General features: G+C 41.0%; 1 protein-coding gene across 1 annotated transcript in view; it reads left to right on the top strand.

Moving 5' to 3' along the window:
• Window positions 1-22,300, top strand: part of SLCO3A1 (solute carrier organic anion transporter family member 3A1) — a 355,323-nt gene that overhangs the window by 329,161 nt on the left and 3,862 nt on the right. Inside the window, exon 9 of the mRNA XM_063445626.1 lies at window positions 11,352-11,416. Within this exon, the coding sequence (XP_063301696.1) occupies window positions 11,352-11,416 (65 nt within the window). The remainder of the gene's footprint in view (window positions 1-11,351; window positions 11,417-22,300) is intronic.

The following is a 22,300-nucleotide window of genomic DNA, read 5'->3' as shown; positions in this document are numbered from 1 at the left end:
CTCGGCTGAGTCCTCTTGTGCTGCTGCGTCTTGCTCCACATCAACGGCAACCCCCCCAGCTCCCCAGGTACTATTCCACATCCCGGATACGGCAATGTCACGCCGTCTTGGGTTTGACTTGCTTGAAAGCAGAGAGTCACACAAGCACTCCTGTCCGCCCTGAACGCACAGGTGGAAAAGTGGCTGACTCCGCAGCAACTGGATATCGGCAAAGTGGTGTGTGACAACGGAACAAATTTGATAGCGGCATTGAAGTTGGGCAAGTTGACACATGTGCCGTGCATGGCACATGTGTGTAATCTGATCGTACAACGCTTTGTGCATAAGTACACAGGCTTACAGGACGTCCTGAAGCAGGCCAGGAAGGTGTGTGGCCATTTCAGGCGTTCCTACACGGCCATGGCTCACTTTGTCGATATCCAGCGGCGAAACAACATGCCAGTGAGGCGCTTGATTTGCGACAGCCCTACACGTTGGAATTCAACACTCCTAATGTTCGACCGCCTGCTCCAACAAGAAAAAGCTGTTAATGAATATTTGAATTTTTTTGCCACGTTACTGGACGCTCATGCGCAATGCCTGTAGGCTCATGCGTCCTTTTGAGGAGGTGACAAACCTAGTCAGTCGCAACGAAGGCACCATCAGCGACATCATACCATTTGTTTTCTTCCTGGAGCGTGCCCTGCGAAGAGTGCTGGATCAGGCTGTAGATGAGCGTGAAGAGGAAGAGGAAGAGTTGTGGTCACCATCACCACCAGAAACAGCCTTATCAGCATCGCTTGCTGGACCTGCGGCAACGCTGGAAGAGGATTGTGAGGAAGAGGAGTCAGAGGAGGATTGTAGCTTTGAGGAGGAGGAGGAGGAGCAAGACCAAACACAATAGGCATCCCAGGGTGCTCGTTGTCACCTATCTGGTACCCGTGGTGTTGTACGTGGCTGGGGGGAAGAACATACCTTCAATGACATCAGTGAGGAGGAGGAACGGGAAATGAGTAGCTCGGCATCCAACCTTGTGCAAATGGGGTCTTTCATGCTGTCCTGCCTGTTGAGGGACCCTTGTATAAAAAGGCTGAAGGAGAACGACCTGTACTGGGTGTCCACGTTACTAGACCCCCGGTATAAGCAGAAAGTGGCGGAAATGTTACCGAATTACAACAAGTCGGAAAGGATGCAGCATTTGCAAAATAAATTATGCTTTACACAGCGTATAAGGGTGATGTCACAGCACAACGGGAATCTAACAGGGGGAGAGGTGGAAGTCATCCTCCTTCCACGACCACGCCGGCAAGGACAGGACGCTTTAAAGACGTGTTGTTGATGGAGGACATGCGGACCTTTTTAAGTCCTATGCATCGCCACAGCCCTTCGGAATCCACCCTCAGAGAGTGACTCGACCGACAGGTAGCAGACTACCTCGCCTTAACTGCAGATATCGACACTCTGAGGAGCGATGAACCCCTTGACTACTGGGTGTGCAGGCTTGACCTGTGGCCTGAGCTATCCCAATTTGCGATAGAACTTCTGGCCTGCCCCGCTTCAAGTGTCCTGTCAGAAAGGACCTTCAGTGCAGCAGGAGGTATTGTCACTGAGAAGAGAAGTCGCCTAGGTCAAAAAAGTCTAGATTACCTCACCTTTATTAAGATGAATGAGGGATGGATCCCGAAGGGACTGACACTGGGCGATACATTCGATTAAAAAAGGCCTGATGAGATGAGCTGCCTTGGGCTAAAAATGGTCCACACGCTGCTGTATTTTAGCTCTGAATGACGTTTGACTTGCGTGACTTATCCGCCACCAACTAGGGTTCAAGCCGCCATGTTTTAGGGCACTTTCTGCCTGTGAAACAAACAGCAGCGGCTGCAACAATACCAAATTTTTCAGGCATGTGTACATGCCTAATTTTTAGGCCCACTGGTGCAGCACTGTGGCTTCAAAAACCAAACCCAAAAAAAATCCTCCAAGATGACACCAATATACCAGTGGTCTAAGCATCTTCCCACCTTGGCCTAAAAAGGGGAGGTGATTCAACAATTAAAAATCTCTGCCATTTACACGTCCACTGATAGGAGATGCGGAAGGTATTAAACTGATATGAACAATACTAAACTCACCACTCCTATCTGGTGGCACATTAGCTTGCCCGCGCAGTGCCCCAAATTTCAAGTAAGAGGACCGACCAAGCATCTTCTTCCATCTCCCTGTTACATAAATCAATGCCATATCCATAGAAATTGTAGAGAATATCCAGGATAGTTTTACAGGGCCAAATCATGTCGCCTGTTGAAAGAGGTGACCTTGCTCGGGTCCCAGGTGTGCGGTTCCTAAAATGGCTGCCATATACATGTCCTCTGATAGGAGACGCGGAAGGTATTAAACTGATATGAACAATACTAAACTCACCACTCCTATCTGGTGGCACATTAGCTTGCCCGCGCAGTGCCCCAAATTTCAAGTAAGAGGACCGACCAAGCATCTTCTTCCATCTCCCTGTTACATAAATCAATGCCATATCCATAGAAATTGTAGAGAATATCCAGGATAGTTTTACAGGGCCAAATCATGTCGCCTGTTGAAAGAGGTGACCTTGCTCGGGTCCCAGGTGTGCGGTTCCTAAAATGGCTGCCATATACATGTCCTCTGATAGGAGACGCGGAAGGTATTAAACTGATATGAACAATACTAAACTCACCACTCCTATCTGGTGGCACATTAGCTTGCCCGCGCAGTGCCCCAAATTTCAAGTAAGAGGACCGACCAAGCATCTTCTTCCATCTCCCTGTTACATAAATCAATGCCATATCCATAGAAATTGTAGAGAATATCCAGGATAGTTTTACAGGGCCAAATCATGTCGCCTGTTGAAAGAGGTGACCTTGCTCGGGTCCCAGGTGTGCGGTTCCTAAAATGGCTGCCATATACACGTCCACTGATAGGAGACGCGGAAGGTATTAAACTGATATGAACATTTACTAAACTCACCACTCCGAGTGCTGTTATTTATTTAGTTTTTTTGTGGTGAGGCTTTACAGGACAGAGTGCTTCTTCACGGGACATGTTAACTCACGGGCAGCTGGCTCATCAAGGAACCAGAGCAGCTTGAATGAGGTGACCTTGCTCGGGTCCCAGGTGTGCGGTTCCTAAAATGGCTGCCATATACACGTCCACTGATAGGAGACGCGGAAGGTATTAAACTGATATGAACAATACTCCACTCCTATCAGTAGGTCCGTCCCATTGTGATTTATGCCCCCCACCCACCGCGCAGGGATGGGGGCCAGGGGGGAGGAAAGTAGTCCCCCCCATTGTGATTTATGGCCCCCACCCACCGCACAGGGGTGGGGGCCGAGGGGGGGAGGACAGTAGGTCCCCCCATTGTGATTTATGGCCCCCACCCACCGCGCAGGGGTTGGGGAGGACAGTAGCTCCCCCCAGTATGTATCATGGGCTTTGAGGACAGGTGTCAATCCATACCTGCCAAGTGACCCTATGTAGGGGTAACAGTCCCTATTCTGCTCTGTGTCAGTGTGTATCATGGTCTCTGTGGACGGGGAACAGTCTCTATTCTGCTCTGTGTCAGTGTGTATCATGGTCTCTGTGGACGGGGAACAGTCTCTATTCTGCTCTGTGTCAGTGTGTATCATGGACTCTGTGGACGGGGAACAGTCTCTATTCTGCTCTGTGTCAGTGTGTATCATGGTCTCTGTGGACGGGGAACAGTCTCTATTCTGCTCTGTGTCAGTGTGTATCATGGTCTCTGTGGACGGGGAACAGTCTCTATTCTGCTCTGTGTCAGTGTGTATCATGGACTCTGTGGACAGGGAACAGTCTCTATTCTGCTCTGTGTCAGTGTGTATCATGGTCTCTGTGGACGGGGAACAGTCTCTATTCTGCTCTGTGTCAGTGTGTATCATGGACTCTGTGGACAGGGAACAGTATCATTGCTCCTGATGCTATGGTTGTTTTTTGAAACCTTACTATAGCTTTAAATTCAACCTCCCTGTGATGACATCACAAAGAGAAGCGATACTTTTCTCTGCCTGTAAAAGTATAGCATTTTAAGTACTTGCGTGTTTATGTCATGAGAGTGTTCGCTACCTTTGACACTCTTCCTCATAGCTTTTAATGAGGGAGCCTGAGTACTAGCTCAATTAATGAAAAAAAAAAAAAAACTTATATTACTGTATACTGCGTTTTTTATTTTTTTTATTTACTTGAATGAAACTGTTTCTCAGTGCAGAACTTTATTTCCCATGGATGCCTTTTGACCATTGCTTCATGTTAAATAATGAGAGCATGAGCATCAGGGTTATATATATATATATATAGTTCTTATATGATAAATATATGTATGTTTTAACTATTTCTTATTTGCGCTGGGTGTCTTTTTTATTTTCTTACTTGTATTATTTTAGATTTATTTTTTAGATATTATCTAAATATAATCTATCTAATGCATTTTAAAGAAATTGGGGTCATCAGAGGGTACCATTTTTTATGCGTAGGAAATCTTACCTGAACTTTGTTAGGGCCTCACTAAGAGGGTTTCAGATTCACAGTATGGTGTTTAACATGTTCATATACAGTGAGGGAAAAAAGTATTTGATCCCCTGCTGATTTTGAACAATTGCCCAGTGACAAAGAAATGATCAGTCAATAATTTTAATTATAGGTGTATTTTAACAGGGAGATACAGAATAACAACAACAACAACAACAACAAAAAATCCAGAAAAACGGATGTCAAAAAAGTTATAAATTGATTTGCATGTCAATAAGTGAAATACGTATTTGATCCCCTATCAATCAGAAAGATTTCTGGCTTCCAGGTGTCTTTTATGCAGGTAAAAAGCTGAGATTAGGAGCACTCTCTTAAAAGGAGGGCTTCTTATCTCAACTTGTTACCTGTATAAAAAACACCTGCCCACAGAAGCAATCAATCAGATTCCAAACTCTCCACCATGACCAAGACCAAAGAGCTGTCCAAGAATTTCAGGAAAAAGATTGTAGACCTACACAAGGATGGAATGTGCTACAATACCATCGCTAAACAGCTTGGTGAGAAGGTGACAACAGTTGGTGTCTCTCACTGTTAAAATACACCTACCATTGAAATTATAGACTGATCATTTCTTTGTCAGTGGGCAAATGTTCAAAATCATCAGGGGATCAAATACATTTTTCCTTCATTGTATCTCGCATCTATGTGTATGAATAATATGAATAATATTTGATTGATTCATTTTCTTTTTTCCCTTGTTACTGTGTTAAGGCAGTGTCAAGAAGCTACTATTTCTAATGTTAACACTTCATTTGGTATATGAATAGTTAATTTGTCTTTATTGCCAAACTGCTGTCTAATGCAAGACCAGTATCATTAACTAAGGTTGACTCTAGACAGATTTGCTTCCAAGTCTCAGGGGTAGATGATGATTGCATGGGCGTTGTGAGCTGACACACTCCCCTATTTAGATTGAAAGCCTCAGCAAATCTCCTCTTATGATGAATAGCATACACCTGCCCACACTATATTTCAAACCACATTAGCTCTGCTGATTCAACAGAGATTTCCAATGACAAAGCCCTGTCAATGTTATACAGCTCTCCCATGCTGACATTTCACTCCGGATTTCAATAGTTTGTATTGGATTCACTGTAGGCTGTGTTACATTTCATTGTTACTATTATTACAGCACTTATCACATTCACAACAATTTGCAGTTTTAAAACACACAAGGGTTGATGGAAGATCACAGATTTGAAGCTTCAGAGATGTTGATAAAGAACATCACAGTAAATTTTGCTGTCTTGCTGCCAGGAACAGGCTAAGGAAGCTTTCATGAAAATGGCCCAATTCTGCTGGCACATTCATTACAATTTTATTACAGGCACTGTACATAACAATGCCCTCTGGCAACTAACCATTTTAAGGACACATACATTATATTCTTGTTAAAAATGGTAACGTTATAAACATTCCATTTTCCCTGTTGTTGGTGCTTGTCCAATGTTCGTGTTATAGAGATACAATGATATACAGACAGACATGCTGCCTGTAAATCAGATTTGCTGTTGCCAAGCAGATTGCATCTCTCTTTTCATTTATTTGCTGCCTAACCTGTCACGTATATATGAATGTATTCTCCTCTTAATTGTATCTGTATCTAAATAGATATATAACAGGGTTGTTTTCAGCCAACTACTTCTAGCTCTAATTTAATTACAGTACATTTTTTATGTGTTCAAAGTATCTACTGTAGCTTAACCCCTTAAGGACACATGACGTGTGACATGTCATGATTCCCTTTTATTCCAGAAGCTTGGTCCTTAAGGGGTTAATTACCCTCACAGAGGTTGCATTGTTGAGAGTAATAGGAGTGTGTGTCTGGCAGGTTTATTCACTATAGTGAAAATCCAAGTGATTTCAAAGTAAATTTCAAATTAAAGGTTACTGCAGTTTGGCTACTCTGACCTTAAATTAAAAAATTCACTTTACATTCTCACTTTAGTAAATAATCCCGTAAGTGTACTCGAGGTGCCTTATGAATTTAACAGACACCATAGCAGTAAACTTGTAAGATTTATTGAACTGTTGATAGTTTACAGATAAGGCCAAGTCCAGGCTTAGTTATAAATGTACGCTACAGGGAATTAGCTTATTAGACATCACTCTGCCGCCTTCTACATACTCGCTATGGGATAGCTACTGGGTGTCTGAAGAGGTAGCGAAGGCTTACATACACCAGGCACAGCATGCTTCACATATAACTATTTAAATCCCACTTAGAGGGACTCTAGAGGCACTAAGACCACTTCAGCTCATTGAAGTGGTCTGGGTTCAGTGTCCCTGTCCCACATAGTCCTGCAATGTAAATTATTGCTGTTTTAAAGAGAAACTGCAATATTCACATTGCAGCACTAAACCATCCTCTAGTAGCTGTCTACCAAAAAAGCACTAGAGGTGCCTCTGGAATGTTACAGGACTTTTGGTCAGCTGACGCTGGATGGCATGGCTCTCTGCATGAGGACATCCATTGTTAGCTATTGCCCCATAGGAAAACATTGATTAGTGCCCCCTCATGAAATGACATTGAGGGCAATTGGCAATGGGATCAGGGAAGTAAATAAAGGGTTTTTAACCCTTAATTCACCATGGCTGGGGGAAGAAGGAGCGCGAGGGAGGCAGAGGGAATAGTGACAGGAATACAGTTTTGTATTCCTGACACTATACTGTCCCTTTCATGAGTGACAATGGACCTTACAGTCAATGTTGCATGACAGCAGTATGTGCTGAGATCTTCCTATCTGTTACTTTAGTTTGACCCTTTTATCTGCCATTTTAGCGCAATCTGCATAATGTATTAATCATTTAGAAATACACTGCCCCTTGCGGCATGGCCATGTGATGCATTAGCAATTAATAATTACCTGCTCACTGTCATGGGTCTTTCCTAATCTTAACATAAAAGGCTTTGCTTGGCTGCTGACTATAAGGACTAAAATCACCTGGGTTTTAAATACAGGAGGGAACAAAGATACCACAAGACGTGGTCAGTCATAGAAGATAAACTGGCTGTTTACTTAGAAACTATCAGGGAATGTCCTATAACTTGTGTATGTATTAATATATGCTTCTTTAAAAAGTAGTGGCTAATGCCATAATTGGCATTAGTTAACCTTTCTCAAGTCTGAGCTGTTTTGTTTCTGTAAGTATGTAAGGGAGGCTGACAGTAACCTGAACTACATGGCATTAATGCCTTCAAGGAATAGCCACAGGTAGTAGTAAAACACAAATATAATTCAAATAAAATGGCTACAGCGATTGTCACTTTGTAAAGTAGTTATATTAATATATATTAAAACATGTCAAAAGAAAAGATAGAAGATAAAAAAGACAGATGAATGGACGGGTGGACAGATGGGTTGATATATTTCTAATTGTCACGGCTTTCTATTTACGCACATAAAAAATCGTTTACTAGCGAAGCATCTCTGTGGCCAGCCATCATCTAATTTCCATAACTTCCAGTGTTCTGAGGTAAATGTATTTCTTAGAAAAATAAAGTTTATCAGTATTTTTACAGTATTTCTGGTGCCAAGTTTTAATTGTCCAATTTCTGTTTATTTTTCACTGCTGAGAGAATTACAGTTATTATTCTGAGCGGCATACTAGGCCTTAGAACCCCTTGCCACCAAATTGCTTTCTTGCAGGTTTAATGTGATGACTAACACAAAAAGTCCACAGTTCCAAAACATAATGACTTACTCTGTATTTCCCAGTGACACCATTAGCTAGTGTTAACAATACTGCTAAGTTCCAGAACTTAGTATGCAGCTCCTGCTGTAATTCTCACACATGAAGCCGAAATAGCTAACAACCCTGTAATGATTTTGAAGAGGTTGCAGCACCGCCCTGATTGGCGGCAAAGTGTCGCTGATGAGGCCATTAATTAAAGCAGTGTAATAATAATCAATATGTTCTGCCATTTTTTCTTCATATTAATTGCCCATATTGTCTCCCCCTGGTTCTCCCAGGTATAAACCCTCCTCACTTTGTCTCACATTTATTTATTTTGATAAATGTATTATAATGGTGTTTAGATAATTATAGAATCATGTAATGCATGTAATTTTTATTGGACAAAAATCCATTATTTTACATCTGCATTGCTGGACTAATGACTTTTTTTTTCCAACTTCAATACTGTGGATGAACAAATAGATAGATACCAATGAGAAATATATATGATTTTATTAAACATATTGTTTTTTTTTTTTAATTAGTTTATTGATTTTTCAGAATATGTAGGGTTGTACCAGAGATCAAAATAAAGAGACACGCTGGTCTCAAACATTACAGTTTCAGTTGTAGAATAACAGCATCATATTAGTAAACACTGTTTATACCACGTTCTAACGAATATATCTTGTGGAAATTACTGAGGCTCTGGTCTATGTCATGTCAATGCCACTAAGTGCACCAGGGGTGGATTTTATTAAACATATTGAGTTTCCTGGTCATGATACTTTTACACCACACCCTACCTTTCACAGTGCATTCCCCCTCTTCCACCACATACGGGTATAGAATGCTTGTATGTGTTGTCATTTCTACATCATGTGAACATGGTGGGGGAGTTTTAAAATATTTCCTCTTCCATTCTAAAATATGAGATGAATAAGGGTAAGGTACTGAAAAGGGTGGAAAGAAAAGAGGAAGAGTTGGCTACAAGGGACCCTAGATTAAAAGCAGAGAAAAAATATATCCCATGGTTAAAAGAAGGATCCCAGAAATTAGCTGTCAGGTCAAGAGTCTCTGACAAAAAACCCTCATGCAATGTGTCAAAAAATGAGCAATGGTTATATATATATACATCGTGCTCCTCTCTGGTAGATAATCAGGTCCAGATATGTGGCATGCTGAGATCATGGTTTTTAATTTAACTACCTACAATTACAAGAAAAATAAGTATTATATTCAACAAAATTGATGTCTTACTTATCTGCTAGAAACCTTACTTGTTTTTACTAGTAAACTTATGTAGGTCATTTCTATATTTCAAGTGCACCTTTCACGGTGCTTAGAACATTATTTTAAAGGATAAAGAGAGAAATTTATACCTCTATATATCACTTTAATTTATACACCGTGCAGCAGAATCAGTTGTAAATGTACAGAATTTCCAATAAATAAATTTTTTTTTTACAATTGTACAAATTCCCTCTCCTCACCTGTCCATTGATTTGAAGCATAGTTGTCTATATAAGTTAAATAGCAAGAAGTTGGTTCACTGTTTGAACCAGGAATAGGAGATAAATGGTATTAAAGGAATAGATCCACTTAGTAAAGGCTTAAAAAGAAGAAATAGGGATATATTTACTAAACATTTGAATATTTAAAATGCAACATTGGTATAACATCTTAAATAAGACTAGATGATAAAAGAATAAAGGAAAAGGGTAAAACATTTTGCAGTTTTCTCAGTCGAAATTCGTTCACTAAGCGTTTTTTTGTGAGGTAGTCAATTTCTTATCGTCCTCGTATTTAATACCATTTATCTCCTATTCTTGGTTCAAGCAGTGAAACAACTTCTTGCTATTTAACTTATTTTCTTCTAGCCTCGGGTGGGTGCTTTTTATAACTCACCGGTTGAAGTAGGAGATTTGGTACATTTACTGGTCTTACTATTGATATTACTACTGTATTCATTGCCCACAATCTGTTTTATCCTCTACTTTGCACTTTATTGCCATATCCTGTATAGCCTGTCTCCTCTTTCTACCCCGTGTCTCCCAGGACGGTACTATACCATTGTACCACCCAGGTTTTCACTAATTTTACTCTATAGTTGTCAACATAAAACCTGTCTGGCAAGCACAAAATATAGATAAATATTAGCTAGTTAAATGGCCCCTGCCAGGATCTAAAAATCTCTTCAAATTTACATTCTTTTTCAATGACAGAATATTTTTCTTCTAAATTGTGTCACAATCAAAAATTACATTATTTGTAAAAGTGACCATGGATTTCTTAAATATTCTACATTGTGATAACACACAACATTGCGTTATCGTCAATGTATTTTTTTTTATACTCAAAAGAAAACACGACAAACTGTTATCACATTATTCCAAGACATTTTTTATTTAATAGATTACATCTTTGACCATTGGCATTAGACTTTTGACTTCATTTATTAATTCAACATGGACTGGTTTCTCTCTATGTTTTTAAATAATGTTCCCACCATGGTAGTTATGTCAGTGTTCCTAAATCTGCCAATTTTTCATGTACAGTTAATATCATCCAATTCATGTAGACACATCAGGTCTACTAGATAGCTACAGGTCTCAGTGTTAGGCCTGTTCAGATCAAAGAGGGATCAATGACAACTATTCACTTAATAAAGAGGCGGTCTTGACACACTTTGTAATAATTTACAATAGTAAGTAAATGTTGAAGTACGTTTCCAAGTTTTAAACTGCTTTTCTTTTCCTTGGTATTCCGATATTACTTTAATGTGACCAATGGTTGCATGGTAAATGCAATAGAAAGGTCCTGAATAATAAATTGACAGGCAAATTATTTAATTGGGTGTGCAAGTGTGATCATTTGCAATATTAGTTGTTAAATTATGAATGTGCTTGCTTAAGACCTCAAGAGTTACTCAGGAATTTAATAGTAATTTAATCAGTCTAGCTAAAAGTCTTGACTTCATTAAAGACCAGTAGAACCATATTTTAAACACTCATGGAAGATTAAGGTGCTGCCATAATGCATTATTGTTATTATTTTGTGAAATTAATGAAATGATTACTTGCTTATAAATCCTACTTTCTTCTTTCTCTGTGTAGGGCAGTAAGTCCCGAACTAAAGTCTTACGCGTTGGGTGTTCTATTCCTTCTTCTTCGCTTGATAGGTGAGTTTTGCACTTTTCGGAAATTCATAATTTTGTATGCTCAGATATAATGCTATGATATACATTAAATAAAGTTCATAATAGTCATCCTTTTGTCAAGTTGCCATCTATTTTAACCCCTTAAGGACCAAACTTCTGGAATAAAAGGGAATCATGACATGTCAGGCATGTCAGGTGATATAAGAAGGAAACAACATTAAGACTATGGGTGTAATGTTCAGCTGGCAATCCTCGAAATTCTAGGGGAAAGTCCTGTGCTTACCTCTTCAAGGTGGTTAATGACTCTGGCCTTCATCTTATCTTATTCACAGTGGATTTCGTGCTTTCATATGTGTGTTTTGCCATATAACATGCACTATATTTATCCTTTTAAAATAGTATTTCACACATGAGATACACATTGAGAATTATTTTTATTCGGAGCCTAACATTTAGAAAATTGTTCATTGACATACATTGTGCCCTTTAGTTCAATATGAAATGTTTGCTTGCAGTAAGCTTTTTTAATATTTTCTTGTATTAATATGCCTTTTTTATGGAGGCATTGTTTTTTTGACCTTGTCAAATGATAGACTCAAGCTTTATAGTCTAAAGGACTATTGCTGCATAGAATGATCATGCTATAAAAAGCTTTGATGGAAAATTAAGAGATTGTATTTCATCATTATGATACCTGATGTTAAGAGCTTTGGGTGCAGTAGCATCCTTTTGTTTTTTTTAAACAATTGTAAAATGATTTATTGACATACAACTGAGGGATTGCACCCTTGGAAAGCACTAAAACCACTACTATATGCTGTAATGGTTATGGTGCTTAAAATGCCCTTTTAGGGCACATCATGCACCTACATAAAGGGTAGGATATGCAAGACAAATCACATACCTAAATAGCCAGAGATGCATTTTGTGTCTCATCTGAATGGCTATGCTGAAAGCATCCAGGTGAGATACGAAATACATCCAGTAATTGAGGTAAGTGGTCTGTCCTGCACATTCTCCCCCCACCCAGTAAGTGGGCTGTCCTGCACGTTCTCCCCCCACCCACTGCCTCGTGATGTAGTGGTATATAATGTGACTCTATATTGTCTGCCAATATTTTTGTACTGTATTTACATTAATAAAGAGGAGTCAAGATTTTAACCACATTTTAACCATTGTTTTCTTCTGGAAAGGGTCTGGTCATGGTAAAATGGGTACAGTTTGTTCATTAAAGAACAGGTATTTCCTTGGTGCTATTTTTAGCTACAAACATGTTATTTTAAGAAGAATGGGAACAACAGCCTATAGTTTACTATCCTGTAGTTTAATTTATGAACTTTAAATTATATGTGCTGCTGCGTGGGTGATCTTTGTAATTTAAATAATTAAGCAATCATTTCAAGATATATTTCCAAAAGCAAATTGGAAAAAATAATGATACACAATGATAGTTACAAAGTCTTTAAGCCTCTGAATATTATTTTCCACCAGAACTCAAGTATTCCAAGTAAATTATTATTCATTCCTCTAATATGCATTACAATTATACTAATGACTCCATGCAAAGTAAATATGCAATTATATGTCAACTCTTGTGTAGCCAGACAATAAATATATTGAAATATATGGGAAATTTTGTCTGAGAAAACATTACTTAATTTCCGTTATAGAGGATTAAATCCATGTCACAAAAAATGATTGTGTTTTTCATTCATTCATGTTTAAAATATAAATATTTCAGTATAAAGTTTTATATAGCTTTCAAAATGCTAACCTTGAATTATTAATTAGTTAAAACAGAAATGGGAGATGTGGCATTCTTGAAATTATTAAAATACTGATGCACAGGTGCACATTTGTCAGCAGTTTTTTAAATTTCATGCAATCAGACAATTTGTTAAAAAAAAGCCTGATTATTGATTTTTCACATACAAGTGAGATACAAACTTCAGACTCTTTATAGAAATCTCTGTAAGAAAGCGGACTTGCCCTGTTTCAAAACTAAACAGTGAAGCTTTGTAGAAATTTTCTTAGAACTATTTCCACAAGGAACATAGTTAGGAGACTGTCTGTACAGGGTCAGACAGGGCAAAACACATCTGTAAATTAAAGTAGGTAATCTACTGATTTTATCTACAATTCATTTACAGTGAAAGAGTTTTATTGACTGTTCACTGTCATTTTTCCTATATTTCATGAACACATCAGTCTCAGGTTCCCAAGTTAAAATAATTTCTAGATTTTCATTTATATCAAACAAATTGTATAGATATCAATATATTTAATATAAAAACATTTATCAAGGGGCAGAGCCAGTACCTCATGACGGCTAGATGCATTTCATTAAAGCTCCTCACTCAACTCATGCAATAAGCTGAAAAACTGAGTCACAGCTCGTGACCCATCTGACTGTGAAGACAACAGTGGCACCTTGGACTTGGTCTTGAGTGCCTATCATTGCGTATGCCGGAGGTTTTAGAGAGGTCTGGTGATTCCGTCGGACAGGAGAGACGGCTGCTCTCCTGGGTCATGCACCAATGCTTCCTCGCAAGTATCCTGCATTTGAAAGGTCCCATTTTTCCCTACTCTGGACTGGTGGGGGTTATCTCGGACCCCACTGGCCCAAAGCACTTACTTTTGTTGGCCCAAGCCATTCTCCACAGTTCAGGACTGAAACAGGGAGGAACTAGCAAGAGGGCAGGTGCGACTCTACTCATGAGATAATTGGGGTATGGTGGAGCAGTCAGATGGCTGGATGAAATATTCCAATTCTTCTAGGCAGAGTTGGAGAAGACCAAAGCTCTTACACCACATTTATCTCAGAAGGAGATGAAGAGGGACGGAATCGGGAGCTGAGAGGGCCTCTCTGGGTCACAGCCTATGTTGCACACTAACCTAGATGAAGGCCACCAGGGGCTTGCCCAGATGCATCAGCCACATTGACTGAAGACTGCCCTCTGCTGGCGGGGACAGAACACTTGGGTCTTCTGTTGTGCCCAACTTGGGAAGGACTCAGACTTACAGAGCCACTGAGCCTGTGGCTTACAGATGGTTGCCTCCACACAGGCTTGGGGCTGGAGGGGAACCCCACCACACAATTACCCTTGGCTACCTCCATATTCCAACATTCCCACTGCCCTGTATATAAATTGGCTGAATATGGACCTCCTTGTCTGTATTTCACAGATACTTCTCTACTGTTTATAGGCACCATCTGTGGGAGTCACCATCTGATAGTCACTGTTATATTTTACTTTTATTCTATATGCCTTCTTTTTTATTTATACTGTATATAAAGCAGTGCAGAGGTGGTATGTCAGGCCTCAGTGGCTCACTAAGCATGATCATATTCCATGTTCTAGCTACAACCAGCATGTCTCATTAGCATCCTTAGTTTTTCTTTAATAAAGCTAGTTTTTTTTTTGTATAGACATGTCAGCCTAACCTGTGTTTGCATGTTTCTGAATTTCTTATTTTCTTATCACTATTGCTTACCTAGGATTCTCATAGTTAGATAGAATGTATATATACAAAGCTTGGTGGAAATCAATGATCTAGATGGAATAGCTTAACTTGTTTCTTCTATAATTAAAAAAATTAGGCAGGGGGGCGGAGCCAGCGCCTTAGCGAGACGTTCGCAGCTCACCATAGCTCCGACGGCCGACCCGATAAAATAGCGTCAAAGGAGGCTAAAACCACAACGGGGACCCGTGATACCATCCCCTGCTTACCCGAGACCATGGGGAAAAAGACAAAAAAACACAGAGCAGAACCGGGCTCCGGAACCAGGGATATAGGCGCTTTCATGCGCCTGACACAGCGATGCGAGACAGCCAAGATGGCGCCGGCGGAGGCCTTCACCTCGCAATCCTCAGATGACGACAGCCTCCCGGACACTGTGCCTGCACAATCAAAGGTACGACCTATGCCCCAACAGACATCAGACCGGGGTGACCTAGCACCAGCAACAAAAGCCGAAATTAAGGCTATAATGATAGAAATAAGGGCGATGTTTGACGCAGACATGGCACTCGTTAGAGGAGAGGTGCACACTCTTGCAGGCCGCGTAGCCTCCACGGAGGAGACGCTTAGAAGCACTAAGGTGGCACAAACGGCCACAGATGCCACACTGGGATCCCTACAGAAACAGTGCACTACACTGGCGGCCCAACTAGCAGGCATGGAGGATAAAGCTAAAGCGCGCAATGTGCGCATCAGAGGTGTACCTGAAACCATTACTAATATGGAACTGCCTCACTACTGCAGAAGGCTGATAGCCACATTGCTACCGCCAAAACAGGCTAAACTGATTGGAACTGAATCCTGCTTTAGACTCCCCAAAGCCACAAAAGCACCGCAAGATGCCCCAAGGGATGTTCTACTTAAAATGGTTCGAGACTCTGATAGAGGGGCCCTTATGGGGGCAGCACGGGGATCCCCCACAATCACTTTTGAAGGAGCCAGCTTGACACTGTACAGGGACCTGTCGAGACACACCCTCACGTGGCGCAGAACATTCCGCCACATCACGCAACACCTGCGGGAGAACTCTATCCCTTACAAATGGGGCCCCCACAGACTGACGGCGGAACATGATGGAAAGACTCACCTCCTACTGAGTGCCGAAGCACCGACTTTCTTCCAATCGATAGGCATCCCAGCGCCGCCGGTGAATACGGGAGCCTGCCCACCGTGGAACATCGCAGAAGTTACTCCCTTTGCTCCCAGGGGAACGGCACTAAGGGCGACGGACCTGCAAACCTGAGATGAGCGGACGCACACCCAGGGGAGGGCTGGCAGCCTTAGGCCTGGGGGGCAAAACCAGTCAAGTGGCCCATTGCACCACCAAATCAGTTCACCATCCATGCCCACCTTTTTCTGGCTTTATAATGGATATTGATGTTATGCTAATCAGTAGCTCTTTGCCATACCCGCTCGTTCACGGCTCTGACTTTCAATGTTGTCAGAGCACAGGCTGAGAATCTCTGAGCCTGTGCTCTGACTCACTAACTGAGCGCTGGAACCACGAGGGAGAGGATATGATCTGACTGCACCTACTGCTGGTGCGCACCAGTGGACCACCAGCGAATCGTTTAAATTAAATATGCTGGTGTACCCAACTTGTGAGCTGTGTTGGCCGCCGGGTGCCTCTGTTGTCATGGCACCCTGCGTGACCGCACCAATTTGCCCACCCCAACGGCTGGCCCTGCTGACACACACTGACGTTACTACTTAGACATCCCTCAATATTAATACAGACATCAGACACCAATAAACTGTGGAAACAGAGCTGATCCCCCCCAAATTTATAAAGGTTTGCTTAGAGGATTTATTGTAAGATTAAATCATGCCTCCTCCTCTCTCTCCCCCATGCGCTGCTCTGTAGGCTGGGAGGAAGTGAAGAGTAATCACAGTCTCCCAGCACAAGGCCACCTGTGGCTGCATGGGGAACAGCTGTTTAATGTAATGCTTGCAGGACGGCCAGCTGCCGCAGAACCTCTTTGTTTCGGTCTCTGCAAAGGGCTCCAGGCACTGCTTGTTGTGAGTGTGAGCCACTGTAAATTAGGGGCAGAGGGCACTTGCACTGCGGTCAAGACGGGTCTGGGCAGGAGGCCCTGCCCCCCGGCCCAGCCCGCCCCTGCGCACACCCTTACAACATCCTACTATGTACTTTCTTGTGGAGAATACAACTCCCAGTTGAAGGCCTCTCAGGCCTATTGTTTTTCACCAGTTTTAAATGTATGCTTACATGACCTTTTGTCACGTTGACATATTCTCTGACGTTACTATCCACACTTACAGTCTTACTTCAGAGACACCACCTCTACCCTGGCTCCGCAAGCCGACTGACTGAGACGTTACCTAGGCAACACACCATTCCCCCCACCCTCAAGAAGACAGAGTAGGGCCTCAACCAGCTGGTCTATACACCCACACTACATGGCAAGAGACCCACCTGAAAAACCCTGACCGACTAAAGGACCCACATAGGGGCACAAACATACGCAGACCATACTTTATCAACTCCCCCAACCACTCACCATAATTGCCGTAGGCAAGAAGCTTTGACCTAACTACTTAGCAGGGCACATAAAGCTTGACACCCAAACCCTCCCTAACATATTGCTGCACATCGTATACACTGACAAGAGGAGGATTACCCTGACGAAAAAGAAAAACTAAACCGGGTAGACGACTCACATGTGCGACTCTCTGACATATGCTGATGATCCAGTTTGTACAATGTTACATTTGAGCACATGCTGTAACTGTTATTCTTGACTTCCAAACCCACTAAAAATAAAGCATTAAAAAAAAAATTAAAAAAATTAGGCAAATTGTACTTGGAGTTTTACGCAAATTAGCTTCTTATTACTGTGATATATATGCTAATATTCCTGTGTATGTAATGTTTCTTTCACATTTCTGTGAATATATTCTGACTCCTTGATTGTTGTAAATAGCTTGCTTGCCTAAATAAAACATAGACTGAAAAAAAATGTCAAAATATTAATTCATTTTAAAAGGTAATCCAAAAATATTAAATAATCTGAAAAGCCTGTTCAAAAATATTAAATTGAGGCCTAAGATGGGCCAAAATCAAAATGCTGGTAGGTCACCTTTGCACAAAGATACAGCAGTCCATATGAAAATTTTGCTTTCTTTGGGCCTCACCAGTAAGGCACACCATTTGTTCCTCTAAATTACACACTAGACTTATATAGCCCTTAAAGCAGCTCTGTCACTTCTGAGTATTTCTTACAGATATAATCTTTATGGAATACTCAAACTGACTGCATTGAAATCCCATTAAAAATTCCAACACAAACTATGCAAAGCCTCTGAAAGTTACCTGTCTGATTTAAGAATATGCATGGGAACATTGAAAAAGTTCAAAAACCTAGCAGTTTGCCCTTCAGTAAGTCTCTGCTCTGGTCCTTCGATTTTAGGATTGGGTTGGAGCCCTGGTTTCTAACCTTGGCACTGGATCACTGTCTTGGCAGTCTCTAGTCTCTAGAATTTTTAGAACACAATTTTCAGCCACCTTTACGTTTTAAAGCACCTAGCGTGCCAAGGTTGCTATAACTGGTTTAGAGCACTAAATGCTACTTGACATAATCTATCCTGTTATAAATAGATCCTTCTGAGAAATGCTGGCTTCTGTAAGCCCCGTCCTCCAAAATGTTAAAGTTATGCATAATGCAGCAATATAAGAAGTGAGTGTGTAGAAGTTAGTGAGACTGCATCCAACTCTCTGGATATTAACCACAGTTGGCAGGCCTGACACCACGACAAGCTTCTGTATCTTGCAGTCATGGCAACTAGGTCACCTATTTTTGGCCGTACAAATTTACTCAAGGGGCCAGAGATATTTAGCAGATTAGGAACTGGTTTGACTCTTCATCAAAAGATATTTAGTTAAATGAATTGGAAGTTTGTAATTTCCACGCACAGCTTCTCTTCCCCCACAATATGACCCTTAGTATCCTTTGCAAAAATGTAAAATTTAGAAATTACTGATTCCGCTAATGGCTGGGTGCATGTCTTTTTCTTCTTCTTTTCTGTGTGAAAACATTCTATGAATACAAAAAATAAATGCATAGTTATTTGAATAAGTTAAAGCTTTCCTCCATGTAAGATTGCAGTCTTTAACATTGAACATTTAATAAGTGTATATCCGGCCAGATGTATAGTTTTGTTAATTTATTAATTATGTTTAGACTTGTGCATTTGGGTTCTGACAAATCAAATTTTGTCAGAATTTCAGAACTTGGAAGCTTCCAAATTCGTCATCATCTTAAATCACCAAAAACAAAATTATTTTTCTAACTTATACACTTTCAGCTCCCTAACTTGGTATGTGCTCCTTACATGGACTTGCCGTTGTTAAGGGTACCAAATTATACAGCTTACAAACTTAGGGGCCGGTGGTGAAGAAGCAAAGACAGAAATAAGTTAGTGGGAGCTGAACTAAATTGGAATAGGAGGCATGGTTTAATGGGAAGCAGGGGTGGAGCTAAATGCTGCCTCTACCCGCTGCCCAGTTATGTTGCACACTGAGGGGGGAGCAGGAAGGAGTTCATGTTTCCTCCAACTGCTAGACAGCGACTGCAAGCCCCAGTCCTCTCCCACCAAAGCATAATGGAGAAAGATACCTGTCAGTTTGTGTGCCTGCCTGTAACTGTATGTGTGTGACTGACTGCCTATAACTGTGTGTATCTGTCTGCCTGTAAGCGTGTGTGTGTGACGGTCTGCCTGTAACTGTGTATCTATATAATTACCAATATGGATACCGCACTCTCCCAGGGTGCAACCGGGCCTTAGTTTGGCCAGTCATCATGATTTGATTTGCAAAAAAGTAATGATGGTCCAGGCAAGTTCAATCCAGTGGGCAGATTTATTGGAGCAAAATCGAAACAATGTTTCGGCCCACAACAGGGTCTTTGTCAAGCTGTAACTTTGTGTGTGACTGTCTGCATGTAACTGTGTGTGTGTGTGTGTGTCTGCCTGTAACTGTGTGTGTGACTGTGCCTGTAACTGTGTGTGTGTGACTGTCTACCTGTAACTGCATTTCTGTCTAACTGTGTGTGTGATTGTCTGCCTGTAACTGTGTGTGCCTGTCTGTAACTGTGTGTGGCTATCTGCCTGTAACTGTGTGTGACTGACTGCCTATAACTGTGTGTGTGATGGTCTGTAACAGTGTGTGTATAGGTAACTGCCTGCCTGTACCTACAATTGTGTGTGTGTGTCTGTATCTGTTTTTGTGAATGTCAGTTTGTAACTGTGTGTGACTGTCTGCCTGTAACTGTGTGTCTGCTTGTAACTGTATGTATGTGTGACTAGGATAGGTATATATACACACTAACGAGACAATTAGATAGTACGTGAAAAAAACTAGGTCTTTCCCAGGTGTACCTTACAAACACCCAATTAACAAATTAGTCTGTCTGTAACTGTCGGTGTGACTGTCTGCTTGTAACTATGTGTGTGTGTGTGTCTATAACTGTGTGTGACTGTCTGCCTGTAACTGTGTGTAAATGGCTGTAACTTTGTTTCTGTTGCGACTTTTAAATATTGAGCATGGGGCAGAACCACCAACGAGCTGCAATGAAATTGCAATTCATGCACAATAGCAGGCTACATCTAAATAAATTACTGCACAAGTGTCCTGAAACAGAACCTGTGTCCCTTGCATTCCCCCTTGCACTGTTGCACTCTAGTTTTCAGTGTGGACTTTTTAAAATATTATAGGCATCACTTGGGGCTGGTTGTCTTCTATAGATTGTCTTGATAATAGTCATGAATAGTAGACTTTTCTTTTTTGGTCAATAATGCAACTAGTACTAATCACACAAATTGGCTGTGACAACTGAACAAATCCAAAGGCTTCTATGTCCAACAGGAGTCTTAATAGTGTCCAATAGACTTGCATTCTGTGTTGGCTAAATTGCAAACTGAGCAAAGGATTAAGTACGATAGCCAACCATGTTTATTTGATTTGGTTCTGCCCATGGTGCCAAAAACAAACAGTTGATTTTTGGGAAAAAAGAGGATTGATGCTGGGAAACAGCCATTAAATATTGCTTTTATTCACAGAACAAGTGAGAAGTGACTAATAAAAGGAGAAGTATATGCTATAAAATATATGCATTTTTAATATATATATATATATATATATATATATGTATATTATACAGTGGCAAGAAAACGTATGTAAACTCTTAAGAAATTATGCATTTCTTTAGAAATGTCTTCAGATTTGGTTTGATGTTTGTGGCGAAAGTAACCTCGTCACTGGTTTTTGGATGGGCCTGTTTGCCAGCAACCTACTCTGTGACTATGGCCCATGTGTTAAACCCTGATTAAAACCACTGTGTGTGCCCCTTTGGACTTGTATGGCCACACTTCGAACTTTCGAAGCGGGACTTCGAATTACCAAACAACCGCACGAACCAGAGACCACCCTGGAGCTTGTTAACACTTATTAACAACTTGGAATGTTTTTCACCGCCGTGTTCTAATTGTTTGCCTGGGTGGCCACAATTCCTATGGACAACCACCAGGTGGCGGCAATCTTGTTCGCATGAACGCAGGCAGCGGTGTTTGGGCATGAATCTCATGGAATTAAAATCGGATACAGAAGCTCCCAAACACCGCTGGACTTCCATCATCGCCTGCTTTCGATGCTGTGGAATGACCTCAAAAGAGCCATTAACAACAGACATCCTACGAATATGAATGAGCTGAAGCAGTTTTGTAAGGAAGAGTGGTCCAAAATTCCTCCTGAACGTGTGCAGGTTTAATCCACAGCTACTGTAAATGCTTGGTTAAGGTTATTGCTGCCAAAGTAAGATCAACTACCAGTTAATACCAACTTTTTCCACAGCACTTACTGTTCACTTACTTTTCCCACAGCACTGTGAACTTTAATGGGAAGTGTTCAATAAAAACATGAAAGATCACAATTGTTTGTATGTTTTTAGCTTAAAATAACACTATAAGCACCCAGTCCACTTCAGCTCATTGGAGTGTACTGGGTACATTGTCCTTATTGCCCTTAGTCATGCAGTGTAAACCATTGTAGTTTTAGAGAAACTGCAATGTTTACATTTCAAAACTACGACAGCCTCTAGTGACTGTCTTTTTTACTGCTCTTTCCCTCTATTGATTACTTTTTCTCCCTTGTTTGAGAACTGTCTTCTGCAAAATATATACATAATATTTATGGCACATTTTTTGCTTGTCCTAATCATTTTCCCATGTAATGTTTTTGCATGGTCGAACCATCAACTAAATTATTGTTATAGGACCCCTCAAACTAAATCTAGTTTTTAGCAAAAATGGTTCAGCCGAACCAAATTGTTCTACAGTGCACAAGTCTTAGTGTCATGCACCTTGTAATGC

This window comes from Pelobates fuscus, chromosome 3 (assembly GCF_036172605.1).
Source record: "Pelobates fuscus isolate aPelFus1 chromosome 3, aPelFus1.pri, whole genome shotgun sequence".
Classification (NCBI taxonomy): Eukaryota; Metazoa; Chordata; class Amphibia; order Anura; family Pelobatidae; genus Pelobates; species Pelobates fuscus.
This window is presented reverse-complemented; position numbering and strand designations above follow the sequence as displayed.